This window comes from Bubalus kerabau, chromosome 8 (assembly GCF_029407905.1).
Source record: "Bubalus kerabau isolate K-KA32 ecotype Philippines breed swamp buffalo chromosome 8, PCC_UOA_SB_1v2, whole genome shotgun sequence".
Classification (NCBI taxonomy): domain Eukaryota; kingdom Metazoa; phylum Chordata; class Mammalia; order Artiodactyla; family Bovidae; genus Bubalus; species Bubalus kerabau.
This window is the reverse complement of record NC_073631.1, coordinates 13,583,851-13,604,311: the sequence shown is the minus strand read 5'-3', so window position 1 is coordinate 13,604,311 and position 20,461 is coordinate 13,583,851. Positions and strand designations below refer to the sequence as shown.

Below are 20,461 nucleotides of genomic sequence, written 5' to 3'. Positions count from 1 at the left end.
AGTATAGGATATCCTGCCTTGTGGATACTCAGAGGTTATGGAACACATATCTTTCCTGGTAGAAAGTTGTATCAGGTAACTTGAAGCTTCCTCAGTTCAGATCAGTCGCTCAGTCGTGTCTGACTCTTTGCGACCCCATGGACTGCAGCACACCAGGCCTCCCTGTCCATCACCAACTCTCAGAGTTTACTCCAACTCATGTCTGTTGAGTTGGTGATGCCATCCAACCATCTCATCCTCTGTCATCCCCTTCTCTTCCCGCCTTCGATCTTTGCCAGCATTTCCCAGAGGAGAGTGAAGCTTCCTACCAGCTTCAAAACTGTTAGATGTTACTCTGGAAGCTTCTCAGCACTTTATCTGTTCATCCCCTGGGGCTATTGTATTGATATGCATCCCTGCTGCCAGACCCATGTGCTGCCTTCCAAAGAAAGTCATTGGACCCAGGGCTTCCCTGGTGGCTCAGTGGTAAAGAAACCACCTGCCGAAGCAGGAGACAGGGGTTCTATCCCTGGGTCAGGAAGATCTCACATGCTGTGGAGCAACTAAGCTCGTGCACCACAACTATTGAGCCTGTGGTCTAGAGCCTGGAAACCGTAACTATTGAGCCCACACACCACAGCTACTGAAACCTGTGCACCCTAGAGCCGTGCTCTACAGCAAGGGAAGCCGCCACAGTGAGAAGCCTGTGCACTGCAGCGAAGTGCAGCCCCCTGCTCACCGCTGGAGAAAAGCCTGGCAGCAGTGAAGGCTCAGCACAGCCTCAGATAAATAAAACAAAACAAATTCATGGACCCTATGTAAGCAGGATGCCCCTGGACTTTGGGTTCACAGAAGATTCCTGACATTCCTGCCTACTAGTCACTCCCCCACCTCCACATAGACTCATGGTAGACTCCCCAAGTTATGCTAAAGAGATAATTGCACATCTTTTTTTTTTTATGCTCAATTTTTATTTGTTGTCACTAAAATATTTTTTACTCCCCAACTCTACATCACCAGATGGGCAATTTTAGTGTGATACTGTCACTGCTAAAATTCTCCTGTTTCAAATGCTACAATTATGTATTTACACAGTGTCCCTGAAGCTTAGGGAACAATAATTCATAGCATCAGTGGGTTAATACCTGCTCATCCCAACCTCTGCACAAAGCCTTCTATGCCACCATCATTTTTATTAAATTGTGAACTCCTTCCAAAGTTCTTCTTCATATTCTCCTGAAGATGAAATCTAAGACATGAAAGAGCAAGAGTCAAAGAAAAAAAAGAGGAGTTTGACCCATAACAAGAACAAAAATCTGTTTTAGCCTAAAAAAAAAAAAAAAAAAAAAAACAAAAAAACCAAGATGCCTTAAACCATAAAAGCCAAGTGCCTTGTACCATGCTTAAATTCCAGTCAAACAATACTGCAAATTGCCAGCATGTTAAAAACTCCTTTATTAGGTTCATAGTGGTCAATGGGATTTCACTTATGAAGATCACCTTGGCTTTTTTCTATAAGATGCCTAGGAAAGTGTTTAAACCTGCTTCCAACAAGTGAGATTTGAAAGATAAAGACAAAGTACTTACTGAGTGTATCAGGTACTGCCAACTCTCAGCCCCTTAGTGTGTGCTAATTATGATCCCATTTAGAATTTTATTATTGACACACACTGAAATCTCAGGGACAAAACTGTAATTCTTTGCTTGCAACAAGCCTGTCTCAAAGATTAATGACTCAGAAGTAACCAATGAACCTCAGACCAAATAAATTTTAAAATAACTATTCTGTTATCTGAAGAAACAGATACCAGGTAGGACATTTGTTTGTTTTGTCAATTAAACTGGGAGCTCCAGGAGACGTGGGTGGACATATAAACCTGGAGAGGAAAATACCAAGTCCTCGTATTTCTAAATTTTGAAAATTATTTATTTACAGATTACAAAGAATCTACTAAACGGGTTGAGAATTCTCTCCTGACACTCTTAAGATGTTAATAAATGGCAGGATTAGCTTCCCTGATTGCTCAGCGGTAAAGAATTTGCCTGCAACGCAGGAGACTCAGGTTTGATCCCTGGGTCAGGAAGATCCCCTGAAGGAGAAAATGGCAACCCACTCCAGTACTCTTCCCTAGGAAATCCCAGGAACAGAGGAGCCTGGAGGGTTACAGTCCTTGGGATCAAAAAAGAGTTGGACACAACTGAGTGACTTAACAAGAAAAACAAATAACCCTGTTGATGCCTCTGTTGGTTTTCTGGGCTATTTCCCTTTTCTTTGTTTCTCACTAACATCCAAGTGCCATTTTTCCTCCTTCATCCCTCAAAGAGGCTGAATTCCCAAAGCTGACACGGTGCGAACAAGAACATGCTCACTTGCAGAACTACTCTTTCCCCCAAACATGGTAAGACTGAGGCTAGAGAAAGGTACTGGGTTTCTCAGTGGGGAGTCTGGGATAAAAAAGAAAAAAATGGAGAAAGTAAAATAGAGAAAAAGGAAGACAATTCTGTCACATGGACAAGAGATCAGAGAAGGGACACAGTGCTGAGCAGCCTGGAGTGTGGACATTGCTGTTACCTGTGGGCCACCTGCCACTCCACAGCCCCAGACTTAAACTCCTGAATAGAGACTGGGAGGACTGGGTGATGTTATGGACCGGAGGCAAAAGAGAAAGCCTTCCGCACACCTGAGATGGAACTGAGCCTAACACTTGGAATTTCCTTAGAAGCTGATACGGCCAGGGAAACATTAGCACTGCCAAGTGAATCATACCTGAGTTTCTTATGAGTCAGAAGAGGGTCCCTTGGGTCGTTTACCAACAGAATCCATGAAGGAAGACTCTTGAGCATGCGCCTGTGATAACGGCATAAGCACGGACTCTCACTCCCCCAAGCCAAGACACATCACTCACCTTCAGCAGGCTCCGCTGTTAAATCTGGAGGCACTAAAAACAGAAGGCGCTCCACTGAGGACCAAAACGTGTTCTGCAGTGCGCCAGCCAGCCCTTCGGGAAGGAGGCACGAGCACAGCCAAGGGGCCGGCCCGGGGACGTGATTCAGCAGACCAGTGCTCTGACGAAACGCAATGAGGTCCACCAGTACCGAAGCCCAAGACCACACCGCGGCTGGAAGCTGCGAGGGGAAGAGCGCTGGGTTCAAGCGCTACCTCCATGCCTTACAATGTGACTTTGGGAAGAAGGCTCCACCCTTCTGGGGCACAATCTCCATCTCCACCAAACACAGTTCATATAACCACCACCATCTACTGAACTCTTCCTAAATGCTGGGCACCGTAAAGAACTTCTTTTCACATTTTCTTTTATTTTTACAACAGCTCAATGAAGTAGGTACTATGATTATCCCATCTTAGATAAACAAATTTAAAATTATTGACACAGAAGGGTAACTGGAGACTGGGCAAGAATGAAACAATATGAACCCATCAGAAGCCCAGTTACCAACACACACCCAGCTCATGCCAAGCTCCTTTTACCAAATCAATTGGCCCTTCTCTCCATCTGATTCAGTTAATTGCTGACAGAATCAAAGACAAAATTTCTGTAAAACATAATACACTATATTTTATTCCTGCAGCTCCACTTGTCTCACTGCTTGTTGACTTGGGCACTTAAAACTCTCTCGGGAGAATCTGATTCCACTCAAATCAGAGTGAAGGACACACACACACTTGGTGGCCTGTTCAAACACTATAGAGGCTCATATGGGGAAGGCAATGAGCTAACACTTATTTCACAGAAAAGTATAAATTCTTATCCTCAAGTGGAGGGGAAAAAGAAAAAAACTGTCCAAATATGGGGGTGGGGGGAAAGGCCCCCTCAACAGTCTGTTTTGGAATAGCTATTCTACCATCCTTTCTGTGAGGAAAAAGTTCCAAGTGAACAACTTCTCTGGGTCACTGTGTGTGTGTGTGTGTGTGTGTGTGTGTGAAGGCAGCGGTTCACTCCCCTGATGGCTCAGGGGTAATGAAGCCACCTGCCAATGCAGGAGACTCGAGTTCAGTCCCTGAGTCAGGAAGATCCCTGGGTCAGAAAGATCCCCTGGAAAAGGGCATGGCAACCCACTCCATTATTCTTGCCTAGAGAATCCCATGGATAGAGGAGCCTGGCAGGCTACAGTTCATGGGGTCACAGAGTCGGACACAACTGAGCAACTAAACACCCGAGTTTTGTTAAAACACTATGATGTCCTACCCTGAGTTTCTGATTCCAAAAGTCCCTGGTGCAGCCTGAGAAGCTGCTCCACAAGCAGGTTCTCAGGTGATACTGAGGCTGCTGACTGGGAAGTGCATTTTGAGAACCACTGGTCTAGGGCAATCTATTAAAACAAGTCAATTTTTGTCTCAGGCAGCCTGCAGGTGTGAAGGAAAAAAATTAAGGAATAGAAGTTCAGTATTAGCTTCTTTTTAAACTGTTATGATTTCAGCTTCCAATGCCAGTGGGCACCTCTCTTCAACAATCACTGAGTAATTAATGCTTTTCTTAGTACCAAGAAGTCAATAAACAAACATCAATTATGTCTGATACGGGATGAGGCGCTCTGGAGTGTAAATAAGTGAATTCGTGACAGTCCTGCCCAAACAAAACTGTCCAGCCGCTCAGAACAGGTTAGGGAGGAACTCTAGTTGGAGGACTCCAAGTACTTGCATCTCATCTGTTCGACCACGCCATCCATTGTGTCATTTTGAGCAAAGTAAGATTCTCTGCTATCAAGACGCACAAGGAAACACACGGATGGATGCTCTGAGGTGTCTTCTGTACAAAGACCCCCTTCTGCCTTTAGCTGATGGGGCCAGTGAAGGCAATTCATTCGTTTAAATGCAGAGATTAAAAGTATAATTCGAATACCTATAGATATAGCCTCGCCTGCCCTGCCCACATCTCACTCATTATGGAATAACATCTGCTCTTATTCATTTGCGGCTCCTGCTTGGATGCTTAAGATGCCCGAGTCTGCCACATTTCCAGTTTCCCCCTTTCTCCCTCCCTTCTGTGTGCCAACCACCCTGGGCTTTCTCATCTTCAAGCACACTCTTCCCCGTCTCCTCACCAACTCCTCCTCATCCTCGGTCTCCAGGCGCACATCTCTTCCTCGGTGGAGTCTTTCCTGACGCCTACTCCCTTAGTTTCCTTCGGAGTACTCCCCAGAATGAAATGTGTTTGGCTTGCATCTATTTAGATCTTCCCTGGTGGCTCCCTGAGGGCAGCTGTTATCTGTCCAATCCACCAGAGCCTTGCCAGTAGCAAGCAGACACTGGGCTGACCCTGGAGCTCACTCAGGTTGCCTGTGTGATGAGCTGACTAGAGGAGGGATTATACTGGAATTCATCTTCCCAAAGAAAACGGCTTTCTCCTCCCAGACAAAGGAACAACAACATCCACAGGCCCCAGGTCACTAGGTGGTGAGTTGCTCTGAAACTCAAAGTGTTAGTCACTCAGTCATGTCTCTTTGTGACTCCATGGACTTTAGCCTGCCAGACTCCTCTGTCCATGGAATTCTCCAGGAAAGAATACTGGAGTGGGTAGCACCTCCCTTCTCCAGGGGATCTTCCCAACCCAGGGATTGAACGAGGGTCTCCCTGCATTGCATGCAGATTCTTTACCATCAGAGCCACCAGGGAAGCCTGGTAAGTTGCTCTACTTGCCATTAAACAACCCTCCCATCTCACCTCTCTGATGACAATGGCAAGGGAGTAAGGGACAAAGCCTTCTCTTTTTCTTGTTGTCTCAGGCTTGTAAGTGTCCCCAAGAAAGCCTATTCCTTAACCCAGTGTATGTAATGTGGGAGTTGTCTTGAGCCCAGCTGTAAGGCAGCACTGAAAAAAATGATGCAGGTGTAACACTTAGCAACATTCACAAAAGGATATGCCAATCAAGAAAAGTATCAGAACTAGTGAACTACTTCCCTCCATCATTTTGGATGAGTTACAAATTCTCATGTATAGTCTGACACAGCTTTGTCCTTGGGAGAGTGGCACAGACTAAATTTTTTGACGGCCTCTTATCAAGCAAATATTTTCCATAATAATAAAAAAAAATCTGTAAAAAGTTGCACCAGTCTTAATGTTTTCAAAGAATACACCAGACTATTAATAATTTTCTTGTCATTAATCATTGTGTCCAGCGTTAAATATCACTTTGTTAACCACTAAGTCTGTATTAAAATTATCCCAAAGAGTAAATATAAAATGGAAATTTTTTTCCCCCGGACCACTTCTTTTTGCTCTGAGCACAACTTATATTTCACCTTCAGGCATACTTTTTCATTTGAAAAGATAACTATGTTTTCAAAGTGAATTGAATTACAAGACGTTTTATTTCAGTGAGTGGGTAAAGAAAAAAGCGATTCAATCTAAACTTAAAGTTTCACTTTAGCACTCAGCTGAATAGGAAATTTCAAAGGAAATTCTGCTTAAGGATATGATAAAATACCATCTGGTCCTGACTTCAAGAAAATTCTATTTCATTTTGTAAGTTGAGCAAATGAGCTTATTAGTCAAAGAGATCTTATAAGATCTCTATAGGTTTTATAAACGGAAGCAAACTAGTTCACTTGAACTGCTATGTATCTCCCTGGTATTTTTTAATGGGAGACAATGTATTTGTAGAAATCATCATTCTTTCTCAGGGAATAATATACCAGGCTCTCATATCAATTTAAAATCTTGAATCCTACAGCACACATTCATACAAAATACCAGTTAAGGAATGCTTAGACACTAAATGTTTTATAAAAGTAAAGTTTCTAGAACATGTATAATTCCATTTACATTCTCAGCTTTTCAATTCTATTTATCTTAAAATCAGTTTCATAAGACTGGATGGGAGGGGAGTTTGGGGGAGAATGGATACATGTATGTGTATGGCTGAGTCCCTTTGTTGTTCACCTGAAACTGTCTCAACATCGTTCTATACCCCAATGCAAAATAAAAAGTTTTTAAAATATCAAGAAAAAAATTAGTTTCATAAAATGTTATATGGTTATAATTCAGTATCATTACAATATGATATTTGAGAAATGTCTGGTAACTCTCTTATAATTTAAAGTAATTTAAAGATTCAAATATCTTATTATTTTAAAATCATTTACACTTCTTAAGCTTTTAATGAAAAAACAAAATACTTTTCTTAAAAACTATCAAAAAGATGTAGCACTTTTATTTTGAAGATGGGGAAAGCAAAGTACAGGTGAGCTACAAGGACTCTCCAACTGATACGGCTGTCTCCAGCAAGATAAATAATTCTCCTGTATCTACTGTTATCACCCAGGAAAACACCCTACCGGGCAGATAACTGCTCATCATACAATCTAGAGTGAAGCAAAGTAGAAATGCAAGAAAACCAGTGTGAAAACTAAGAAGTAAGCAGGGCCTCATCAACTGAGAAATGAGACTAGCTCTTTACATGCCCAGCTGAATATGGCATTTAAACCCAAGGACTAAGCTTATCTCATGTTTGCTTTCTACAAGGGGCTGCATATAGGTAACGGTTACCTGCAGGACCCATGTTACAAGTACACAGTCTAGTTCCTCAAGGAGATCGTTGTGCAACGTATGAATGGCGCCAGGTTCACACCTTTTCACGAGAGCGAAGATTTACTGTCAATATTAAATTGACAGCAAATGAACAGGGAAGTGAGAGATGGAAAACGAAAAATGCACGACACAGATTCACACTAACTCCCCTCACGCTGACATATTCTCAGTGTTTCGTGCCATCTTCTGCCAGTTACAGGCATCTGCAGGGACCAACGAACGCTGAGTGGCAATCACTCCTTTGTCACCTCTGTATTGATCACATGCCACGCTGTGCCCTTTACTTCAGCAACTCAGCTCTCAAAGACTCACAGGACACAAGGCCCTTTTCTCTTGAGACGCTTCAGGATTCTGGGAGCTAGCAATGTTACAGGTCATGTCGAGTAATCCTGGACCAACACCAACAAGCTGCTTCTACTCCCCAGTCAGAAGGAATATACAAAAAATTTCTTAGCAGAGAGCTGGCAGGAGTGCACAGGCAGTTGACTTTTATGTCATTTTGATGGTAGAAGATCCTTAGCTTCAAAGAAGATTTCAGAGTTAACAGTACACAGTTACTAAGAACTAACTTAGTTCCAAAGCTTCTCACTGGCTAACTGACATTGTATCTGTGATACAAAGCAGACGCTTAAGAATGGCGAACATATGATCCTACACCTATGCCTGACTAACTGGCAAGTCTTTCCCTGAATCACCTAAGCTAGGTTTTGCTGTTCTAAGACAAAAGTCAAATTCAAAGAGAACAAAGCTTACAGGGAAAAAAAAAAAAAAAAATCCATTATTTAAAAAGAAAAAAAGGGAGGGAGGGAAGAAAGAAGTCCCACAATCACCATTCTGCCTGCCACTCAGGCACCGAAGAGATTTACCCAATGAAATTACTTCTCACACCGATTTCAGGGAAAAAGACCATTAAAATTAGAACACAGTTTAAAAAAAAAAAAAAGGAATTCCATTATAGCTGTATCCAATCTGTCTGCTATGAAAAAATTCCAAAATGCAGTCTCATTTGATCATGTTATAGTATTTATTAAATTTCATCATTTATGATCACTGTGTCATTAACCCTAACACAAATGTTGACATTTAAAAACACAGAGAGCATACTGATTCTTCAACTATTTAGCTTACATGTACTTTTCAATTGTCATGCAGTGTTCATAATTAGGAGACATTACACATTAACCCTCTCATATTACACTTATTAAGAACTAAACTTTTAGAGGGTAGAAAAATGCCAACATAAATTCATTCTCCGAAACCGCCCGTGAGTGTACTGTCACTGTTTCGTCTGATCGTACACTTAGAGTACTTTCTTCAGTAAATGGATAACTGTAGTCATGTAACAATAGTTATGATGAGGCAATATCATTTCAAGGAAGGAATACAACAAACGAGACCAAAAATTGAAGAGCTGAGATCACGGCATATAAAAATCATTTGCGAACACCACGTAAACGTCAGTTGTCCACTTTCCAGCGGGAAAGAGCATCACCAAGTTTTCTCAGGACAGCTGTCAGCAGTGCATGAAAACTGGCTTTCATGTCATGTGCGCTGAGAGACCATCAACGCCACTGAGGAAAAAGGACTGTGTTCATTATCTTTTGGGTCTGTCTATATCATCTATAGCCGAGAGAAGTTTTTGTCTTGCTTTCTTATTGATATGGGATCCCAGGCAAACATTTACCAGGTTGGTCAGCTGCTTTGTTGAATACTCCTGCTCAAAAAAAGAAGATTCAAATTTAGTACACTGATACACATGTGTGTGATCAATGCAGAAAAAGAACAGACATAGATAATCAGGACTCAGTGGGTAATTACTAAGCACTACCAACCAGTGAAAAGCAGTGGAAATTATAATTGAGACATGGAAAACAAACTGGTTACAGAATTGTAATAAGGGAATAAGAGTAGCTACAGCATGAATTTGAAAGAGGAACCACCAGTATCTTTTTTTATGGCACGTGCATGCATTCGTGCTCAGTCACTAGTCGTGTCTGACTCTTTGCGACCCCATGGACTGCAGCCCACCAGGCTCCTCCATCCATGGAATTCTCCAGGCAAGAACACTGGAGTGGGTTGCCATCTCCTTCTCCAGGGGATCTTCCCGAACCAGGGAATGAACCTGCATCTCCTGCACTGTCAGGCAGATTCTTTACCGCTGAGCCAGGGAAGCCCTTCATATGGCACATAACATGCTAATGCTTATTATTTTTAAGATCACACACTATGCTTCTTTCTGCGATGGTCTTTGTCATCAAGTTATCAAAATACGCTCACATCTCAAAAATTTATATACATATAATAAAGTGCTACTAAGTAAGTAGCTTCTAGCACTGCACATTTTGCACATTTTAGATAAAAGAAAAAAAAAATCTCCAAACACAGAACAACTCTTCTGAGGCATAACAAATGAATAAGGTTAATAACAAAGATCAGAAAATTATTGCTTCTTAAACCCTTGTATCTTACCGGTAGCTAGAAAGTAAAATTGAAGCCACAGTTAACCTGTGAACAGCTCGGGGAGTGGGGGTGCTTTCCACACGTGGAAAACTTGCACACAGTTTATAGCTGGCCCTCCTCATCGGATGTTCCTCCATATTAAGGAATTTAACCAACTGAGGATAATGTAGGTATCCACTATTGAAGAAAACCGCATATAAGTGGACCTGTACAGTTCAAATCCACGTTGTCTGACGCTCAACTATCTAAGTATTTTTTGCTGTTCAAACTGTACAAAGTTCCTGGCTTTCAGATAAGTTGTCAGGATGCGCATGATGAACAGGACTCATCAGAAAGTTCTGCATCTTGATTTGGTTCTGGAGAATTAAGACCAAGAGCTCAGCAAGAGAAAGAGCTGTGTTCTATCATCTAACGAGAAAAGAACATGTCTTCACTGGAGACAACATTAAAGACAGTGCAACTTAAAAATCCAGGAAAGAGTTCATTCTAATAATTCAGCAAACTGCTCAGTGTGTGTGTCTGATCTCTAAGAGCACCCGTCAACACCTGGTGAATTCTCTCAAGTGATCACTCAACACTTAGGAAGTACCATCCAGGCACCATACAGGCATTGTGGAAAGAGCTCTAGAAAACAGGGCAATCTTGCTGCAAGGAAAATTTCACTGTATTACAGATATCAGTGAGTAAAGCTCTTCCGAAACACTAAGCTATGACAGCATATTAAAAAGCAGAGACATCACTTTGCTGACAAAAGTCCGTATGGTCAAAGCTGTGGTTTTGCCAGTAGTCACATACGGATGTGAAAGTTGGACCATAATGAAGGCTGAGCACTAAAAAATTGATGCTTTCAAACTGTGGTGCTGGAGAGGACTCTTGAGAGTCCCTTGGACTACAAGGAGATCACACCAGTCAATCCTAAAGGAAATCAGTCCTGAATACCCACTGGAAGGACTGATGCTGAAGCTGAAGCTCCAACACTTTGGCCACCTGATGTGAAGAACTGACTCACTGGAAAAGACCCTGATGCTGGGAAAGATTTAAGGTAGTAGGAGAAGGGGACGACAGAGGATGAGATGGTTGGATGGCATCACCAACTCAATGGACATGACTTTGAGCAAACTCTGGGAGATAATGAAGGACTATCTAGCGTGCTGCAGTTCATGGGGTCACAAAGAGTTGAACACAATTCAGAGACTGAACAACAACAATAAAAAACTTTAGTCCAAAAAATAAATAAATATTAACTTTAGTCCACTGTATCAAAAGAAGAAACCCTAAAATGGGCATCTTTCTTACATCAAATAATGGATCTCTATGAGTTGGGCTTTTTCTCCTCAGCTGCTGCTGCTAACTTGCTTCAGTCGTGTCCGACTCTGTGAGACCCCATAGATGGCAGCCCACCAGGCTCCACCGTTCCTGGGATTCTCAAAGCAAGAACACTGGAGTGGGTTGCCATTTCCTTCTCCAATGCATGAAAGTGAAAAGTGAAAGTGAAGTCTCTCAGTCGTGTCCGACTCTTCACGACCCCATGGACTGCAGCCCACCAGGCTCCTCCACCCATGGGCTTTTCCAGGCAAGAGTACTGGAGTGGGGTGCCATTGCCTTCTCCTCAACTACTTGTCCCAAATCCCTTCCTCAATACCAACTCCAAAGTGTTAACAGCTTAAGTTATGAAATGGATTCTAGCCACATTCAGCAGTTCATCTGCATCTGATCTAGCTATCTTGTTCCTCAAATGACAGAGGTCAATGAGATGAAAAGGGCTGACATTTCTCAGTTCTGGTGTACTGATCAAAACCACTGAAAAGATGTATGTTTCTATTTTGCTGTCAGAGATCTGAAACTGCCCTGTGGTAGGCACATCAACACAAAATTCAGGTTAATGGTCCAGACTAAACCTCATTTCCTTTTTCTAAAGTGCTGAAACTAGAAAGGATGTGCCTGATAAATATAAATAATTCCTTACTTCCTTATCCAGTCAGATGAAATAAAAACTTACATAACTTTTACCTATGATGTTTATAGCATGTGAGTGCTAGAGTTATTGATGGAATAAGATTCAGTGAAGATTTTAACACTTCCCATATTTTCATTAAATCCATCTTCACATACTGCCTAACTAGACAAATGATATAACAATCATATCAAAAAGCTCCTTGTACTGAGCATTCCCTGGTGATAAATGTTGACTGAACTCTGTCAAAAATTCAGAATCTTAAATAACACTTATTACATGTAGTATTTTTCTCTACATATCTATATACTCACACAAAAGAAAAACAATTTTATCTATACTTAAGGTAAAATCTAATGTAGGATGAAGTTAAATTGAGCTATTTAGGTAATAAATATTTGTATATTCAATCATTAGGCTTCACTGGTGGCTCAATGGTAAAGAATCTGCTTGCCAATGCAAGAGAAGTGGGTTCGATCCCTGCGTTGGGAAGATCCCCTGGAGAAGGAAATGGCAACCCACTCCAGTATTCTTGCCTGGAGAATCCCATGGACAGAAGAGCCTGGTGGGCTACAGTCCATGGGGTCACCGAGTTGGACACGACTTAGTAACTCAACAACAAATATCCAGTCATCACTACATGTCAGTATGTTCAGAACATCACTGTTAATGGCTACAAGAAGGTTTAAGTTGTACATCAATTCAGTTCAGTTCAGCTGCTCAGTCATGCCTGACTCTTTGAGAGCCCATGGACTGCAGCACGCCAGCCTTCCCTGTCCATCACCAACTCCTGAAGCTTGCTCAAACTCATGTCCGTCGAGTTGGTGATGCCATCCCGGGTGGCGGCAGTGGTAAAGAACCCGCCGCCAATGCAGGAGATGCAAAAGACATGGTTCAATCCCTCGGTCAGAAGATCCTCTGGAGAAGGAAATGGCACTCCACTCCAGTATTCTAATGGCACTCCACTCCAGCTTTCTAAAAGTTATATATAGACTTTAGCTTGAGAATCATTTCAGTGTTCCTGTATTTGTTGTGAAGTTTACCAATTTCAGCTCTTTTCCTACAACACAGTTGCAGGACAAACACAGCTAAAGTTCAGACTCTGTTTTTCCAGATAATTACTGTTACAGTTCACAAAGTCTCAAAAGGATCTGATGAGGCAAAGAGTGTTGCACACACACAATATGAATATGGTAAAGAACTGGCCTAAGTAGTTCATGCTAAAAAAAAAAAGTTTGTTTCATCCATATGATTTTGAATTATCTAACATACCACACAAACACAACACAAAAGAGGAGGAATAAAAATTTAATTAACTGCTTCTCAGCTCTCACCCTGTGCTCTTTGATCCAGCGTTCCATGTCATTCTCAGTTAGGTAGTATGCTTTAATGTAGGTTTCCACAAATTCTTTATCCGGAATGGGTCTGATATCAGTTAGCTTTTCAAGTTTCATTAAAAACTGTTGAAAATCCAATTGCATCAAGGCACGACCCTCATTACTACACTTCTTGACGTTGGCGTATCTAAGATACACAATAATAAAAAAGCACGAGGGATGGGATGGCTAGCAAAAGAAACCTTCAGGCACTTATTAAACTTTCCTCTAACCCACATTTGCTGAGATGCTGTAAGAAAAAGAGGACATAAGTGTTGAGCCAGAAGGACTGTGTTGTGTTTGGGCCCTATCACTCAGCAATCATGCTCCTTATCTGGGCCTCAGTTTTCTCATTTGCAAAGCCACGAGATCAAGCAGCTTCTAAGGTTCTTTGCTGTTCTACAGGCCAGAGTTCTGCAAAATCAATTAACATACTCATCTATAAGAAAGTTAAACTGACATTCAAGTTAATCTGGCTGCCAAGAATTATTTATAAAATTAAGCTATGAATATTCTCCAGTAATCTTAGCTTCATCAAACTGTTCAATATAACTATTCAATGCAAAGAAAACAAATGAAATAACTCTCCCATAAACATTCAGCAAACCTAAGAAACAGAAGCATAGAAAGTATATACATATTTCTCATAATAAAACACTTTTATAGACTTATTTCTGAGACCCCACACTACTAAAAAACTGCATGTTCTAAGGTGGACTAGTAATAAGAATATATTTGTTAACCCTAACAGCACAATTTTATTATTCATTGTGTCAGAGTCTCATTCCTTCAATCACACAAAATGTGGAGAATTCAATCTGAGGAGATGAGGTACTTTCCCTAAGAAAATCTGCAAGAAGACTGTTTTATATTATTTAAAGTGATAAAGCTTTTTTTTTTATAGTGTTTGTATTGAAACATGTATTTGTCTGTCACTATTCTACTATTGAACAAATTTATTAAGAGTAAACTCCCGTCCTGACTGCTGACACAGAGGCATCTTGGGGTTTACAGCACTGCGGACCTCAGCACAAAACGCCAAGGCCGCTGTCAGCTTCTCATTGCCACCTTCCACTTTCTGACACACTCTTTTCTATGACAAGTAAGAACTGAAGAGAAATCAGATGAACGGCAGCGTGAAAATTCAACTGATGTGCCATTCTAGATCACTGTTGAATGCTCTTTGAAATAGAAGCTTGCCTTCCCGGTATGTTTTAAATGTATTACTAATTCTTACTTGTGTTCCCGATGTTATGGACAGAGTATAAACATGACCTCTGAGTAAGTGGGAAAATTACTTTTGATCTGTAAACTCAACATATGAAAGATTTATATGGTCTACAAGGATATAATAATGATATTATAAGCACTGATATCGTGGTTTTGAGGACTGACTTTGCCATGAGAAAATTAGGAGATATTAAGCCTTCTCTGCATTTCAAAGACTGCGTGAACCTGGACAAGTTACTTAACCTCTGCAGCCTTGATTTTCTGAGGCGAGGCTATCTTTCTGTTGACAAAACAGAGAACAGTACTATCAAAGAGAGTTTATGTTAGGATTTGGTGACAGAATCCTGTGAAGGGCTTGGTCCAATAAATGCCAAATAGTAATCAATGAACAGGATGTATAAAAATCATCAGCATAATTATATTTGATAATAATAGTTTAACTTTCAGATAACCATTAGATGCTACATTCCTCACTCCGACCAGTTGATTCTAAATCATCAGAAAGAAAAAAAGGGACACAGTAGGATTTAACGTCTCTGAATTATTATGAGACTGTCTGCCATTTATCACTATCTCTTATCTGTTCTCTGCATCTGTTGGTGATAATACATAATGTTACTCATATATTATGACTGAAGAATCAGATATGCTTTCATGGAAAACTTACCCTTCCACAATAGTTCTATTAGCCAGGCGTATACAATGTTCCCAAAGTATATTAGACACGGGCAAGGGTATCCGAACTCTCTTAGAAACTTCATTTAACCGCATGTTAAACTGCTCAAATTCCTAAGAAAAATCATAGCCATATGTGAATTCAATTATAATGCTTTCCCATCTTAGAGGCAAAAAAAGACTAAAAGACTCAGAATGAAATCAAGTAAAACAAAAAGAGATAATGCCCAAGATAATTTGGACTTACTGTGAAGTATATGAAATTGACTAATCATGTTGTAATATAGAGTACACTACATTTCCTCTCAAAGGAAGTAAGTGCCATTAACTGATTAAACAATATTCCAATGTTTCTACATCTCAAATTTTCTATGACTGTCAGTATGGATTAAAAAGGCTTAATAACTAATACGTCTTTAAAAATATCTTCAAGAGACCCAGATTTTTAAAAAATGTCTTAATGAGCTTTCAACTCAGAGTAAACTATATGTAATTTGTAGCTGTAATCCTTAGACAGCAGTCTGATAAATTATTCTCTTTCCTAAACATTCTTTTAAAGTATCAATAAATGATTACATACTGAAAGATTCAAATCATATAATAGCTGTAAATTTTCAGCACCAAAAAAGCTCTATATTATCTCATTACCTATAGAAAAACTGAACATTTTTATTACTCATCAGTACCTTTTATGATACTACTCTCCTAAAAATAAAAACATATATAATTTAGACAATTCCAACAACATGAAAACAGCAGATGGCTCACCCTTCAATAAATTTATATTTCTGATTTCTTGGGACTATTATCATCTAAATATGTTGATTAACAAAAGTAAATGCTGTTGATTCTTTCTTGACAATACAGTTCAAATAAATTTAACAGTCCTTACAACAGTATTTTTCTCTTTAGTTTCCTCAATAAAGAAGCTATGCAATACTTAACAAGTCAAGACTGACAGTGTGTTCAAATAACACACAGGTTGGAAAAAGTCTAAACTGTTCATCACCAGTGAAGCTACTATTACATGATGGTTGTGTTATCCTTCGCTACTTCCTAGATCACAGTTTTTTTTTGATGATTTATTCTTTGAAAGTTAACAGCTTTTAATTATTTATGAGAAAGAAGTGGGTCTTCAATCCATTAAGCTTACTTTTGAAAATCAAAGTAAATAAGTAATTGCTCTTCCTCTTTTTTCATTTCGTGAATCTAGCAGAACCAGTAGTATTTGCTACCAGATTTATGCTTCACTACAGCAAAAGCTGCTTTAGATTTTAAAAGTCACAATACATTTTATTAATATTTTAAAGATAAATTTACATGCTTATTGTGTAAAATGCCATTCTACTCATTGCTAAATACAATCTTCAAGAATGCTTATTGTTAAATGAATAATAAAATTATTTCATTTTACTTATGATCCATTTGGGACAACAAATGCAGACTGCTTTTACCTAAAGGTTTGGACTTGGGAAAGGAACAAAAAGAACAAAATTCAACATAAAAGTTCCCTTATGAGAGAAAGTCTTAAGCTGCTGAAACTTGAGTTCAGGTTAATAATCTGAGTAACACTGGCTCTTTCTTATAATATTTCTTGAAATTAAGACTAATTGAAGCAAGCAGGCAATGGCACCCAACTCCAGTACTTTTGCCTGGAAAATCCCATGGATGGAGGAGCCTGGTGGGCTGCAGTCCATGGGGTCGCGAAGAGTCAGACATGACTGAGCGACTTCCCTTTCACTTTTCACTTTCCTGCATTGGAGAAGGAAATGGCAACCTACTCCAGTGTTCTTGCCTGGAGAATCCCAGGGATGGGGGAGCCTGGTGGGCTGCCGTCTATGGGGTCGCACAGAGTCGGGTATGACTGAAGCGACTTAGCAGCAGCAGCCTCTTTCTACTTTTCTGCCCTCTATTCACTGAGGGCAGAAGTCCCTTTTTTATTGCATCTCCTTAAGCATTGTAATTGTTGTCGTTGTTTAGTGCTAAGTTGTGTCCAACTCTTTGCAACCCAATGGACTATAGCCCACCAGGCTCCTCTGTAAATAGGATTCTCCAGGTAAGAATCCTGGAGTGGGTTGCCAATTTCCTCCTCCAGGGGATCTTCCCACCCAGGGAACCCAAGTATTCTGCATTGACAGGTGGATTCTTTACTGCTGAGCCACCTTAAGGAAGCCCAAGTACTATAATTAGCAGGTCATAAAAAACAGAATCAACTTCCCCAAAATAGAACTGTTCAAAAAAGTGTGATTATAAACTACATGTATCTTTTATATTCCAAATTAAAATTCCCAGCTGAAGTCTCCCTGGTGCTTGAGAAATCAAAGTCCTTCCAGGGTGGCAACTATCAAGCATGTGCAGATCTCGTGCTAACACCTGGACACGTTTAACTGATCCTGGCTCCCTTAGTTCCTTGACTCTGAGGACAGTCTCAAAGTCCTCAACCCAGCCCTCCAGAACGGTCCTAGACGCGCTGGGAGCTGGCACCCCAGATGAATCCGGCTGCTATCTCTGCTTTGATCTCTGGGTTTGTTGACTGGTTCTCAAGTATTCCAGGCTATTATTTATGCCTTGGATGAAGCAGGTAAGAATGTTTGTGTAAATGTGATAAATAGGGAGCCAGGAAGGGCCAACTTTTCTTTTCGCTGACAAATATGAAAAGCAACACTTTTCTGAAAGCTGTTTTCATTTTCTCAGTTGCTCTTTCCTCACCTCAGACATGCTCATGGTTCACTGCCTCACTTCCTTCAGGTCTCTCATTATCACTGTGAGTCCTTCTTTGACCACAAGGAAATATATGGTATTCCTCCCCCAACCCACACTCTGCCACTCTCTATCCCTCTTCTGCTGGTTATTCTTTCACAAGACTAGTCACCACCTGACACATTATGTATCTCTTTACTGTTGTCCCTGCTCTAGCATAGAAATACCCTGATGGCACATTAAGCTCCTTAATTCACAACTAACTATATTGCTAGCAGCTAGATCAGTGTTCGACACATGTCAGATGATTTATAAATATCTGTTGATACATAAGTTAAAAAACAAAACTACACTTCTTTTCAGAAAACTTATAACTTTAAGTCATTAAACACAACAGTGTTTGCATGACACATAGCAAAATGAACGTGATTTCTGGGGAAAACCAACTAGAATAGCCAGGAGTATAAGCTCTTGCCAATGAATATAAATACAACTAGAGAAAGGTCTTCTTGTCACTACAGCCATGGCTATTGAGATTATGTAATATGAAAGGCAGCCAAGACACATTAATCAAACTCTAGCTCAAAATGGAAAACTTGTGAGCAAAGACAAAATCTACGAAGTATTCTTGGGTCTAAAAGAACACAAAATGTGGAAGGAAATCCAAATCCAACTCAGGAGCTTTAATATCACAAGAACGCTTGAATATGGTAAAAACTATCATAATCTCACGACTTTCGAGTGACTGCACCTACAGGAAGAGTTCCATGCTATAAGCATCTTTAACAAAGGTGTTTCCCAGAATACTTGCCTTTAACAGCGTATCTACATATATGTTGTGCTGTGACATAATTTCTTTTACATCCCATTTCACATTAGCCATCAGCAGCAGCATCTGTTCATAATCAATGGCTTTACCAGCTACGATCCAGTAAATTGGTTTGCGTAGTTCACTGGCCGTTGAGACCGTCTGAAATAAATTTCACAGAAAACCAAACTTTTTCTCAAAGTATCCAATTTATAAAAACTATTTTGCCCCCATTTCTAGTACACATCGTATCTGAAAATAAAACACTATACATTTGGAGATATAAATTATGAAAATACTTTAACTTGTGGGCAAAGATCGTACTCAAAATGTAATTTTGAGACATTCAATATGCTTCAGTCCACTGACAATACAACAGCAAAACTACAGATTTCCAAGGAGATGAGCAAATATTTCTCAAATTCTTCTGCTTTTCTCCATTTCCATTCCCATTCCCACACTGCAACTCAAGATCCGATCATCTCTCACCTGAATAGTCCAAAACTCTTCAAGCTGGTCTCCTGTCTCTAGGTTTGCCATCTAAAGTCCATTCCTCACACCACCCCCAAAGCTCTCTTTGCAAAACACACACCGCACTGTGCTACTCATCACCTCTTTCAAATCCTCCAGCAGCTTCTCAGTACCCTTGGAACAAAGTCCAACTCCCAGCTGGGAGCACAGGATGTCAGGTAACTTCAGCTTACTCACTCCAGCCATCTTTCTCATCACCATCCCTTTTCCCTTGTCTAAGAATCTGAATCTTCCTCAGCTCCACCATGCCTCTCTCTCACCTGTGGGTCTTCATATAGGCCACTGCCTCAGTTGAAATATACCCCTTATGGGTGATTTGTGTTGTTTTATGGCAGAAACCAATGCAACATTGTAAAGCAATTATCCTCCAATATAAAAAAAAAAAAATTGTAAAATTTTTAAAAATAAAGATTAAATTATATAAACCTACAATGAAAGTATATCAAAAACACAGATTAAAAAATATATATATACTCCTGACTCTTTCTCTTCGGTCCAGTTTAAACATCACTTCCTCAAGACAGCATTTCTCTGCCAATTATACCCGCCCCAACTCTAGTCAAGGTTAAATATCCAGCCACTGTTTCTTTCCCAGAACTATAGTTTATTGTAATAGGTTTTTCCCCTTTATTTTTAATTGAAGGACAATTACAATATTGTGTTGGTTTCTGCCATACATCTGCAAATATCAGCCACAGGTATACATATGTCCCCTCCCTATTGAGTCTCCCTCACACCTTCCACCCCCATCTATCTAGGGGGGTCACAGAGCCCTGGTTTGAGTTCCCTGAGTCATATAGCAAATTCCCATTGGCTATCTATTTTCCATATGTCAGTGTGTAATACAGTTTTAACTGGCTCTCTCATGAGACTAAAAGTTATATGAGGAGTTCAGTAAGTATCTAGTTAATACAGGAATTCATGAATGAATAAACAAATACTCTAATCCAGCTCTCCTGAAGTTGAGACACTGATCATTAGCAAAAAATAAAAAAATAAAATAAACAACATGTGACAGTCTTATCTTGCTCACAGTCCAAAGGATATACCAGACATGTCTGACCTGAGAATAAAACTGCTGAAGAAAGGGTTTTTTGACTGCAGGCATCACAGCATCCAGATGAGGCTGAAGGAACTCAAACTGTTCAGCCAAGAATACCCTAAAGGGAATGAATAACACACCATGTAAACAAAACACAGGA

At 40.2% G+C, this 20,461-nt stretch overlaps 1 protein-coding gene across 2 annotated transcripts in view; it reads right to left on the bottom strand.

The window, feature by feature from the left end:
• Nucleotides 1–8,536: 8,536 nt before the first annotated feature.
• The window catches only part of VPS50 (VPS50 subunit of EARP/GARPII complex), a 138,787-nt gene continuing 126,862 nt past the window's right edge, over nucleotides 8,537–20,461 (bottom strand). For both annotated transcript variants that reach the window (XM_055589724.1, XM_055589725.1), the window contains 5 exons: nucleotides 20,323–20,419; nucleotides 18,732–18,890; nucleotides 15,213–15,334; nucleotides 13,274–13,463; nucleotides 8,537–9,239 (listed from right to left, as the gene is read on the bottom strand). In XM_055589724.1, coding sequence (XP_055445699.1) covers nucleotides 9,120–9,239; nucleotides 13,274–13,463; nucleotides 15,213–15,334; nucleotides 18,732–18,890; nucleotides 20,323–20,419 — 688 coding nt within the window. In that variant the 3' untranslated portion in view covers nucleotides 8,537–9,119. The remainder of the gene's footprint in view (nucleotides 9,240–13,273; nucleotides 13,464–15,212; nucleotides 15,335–18,731; nucleotides 18,891–20,322; nucleotides 20,420–20,461) is intronic.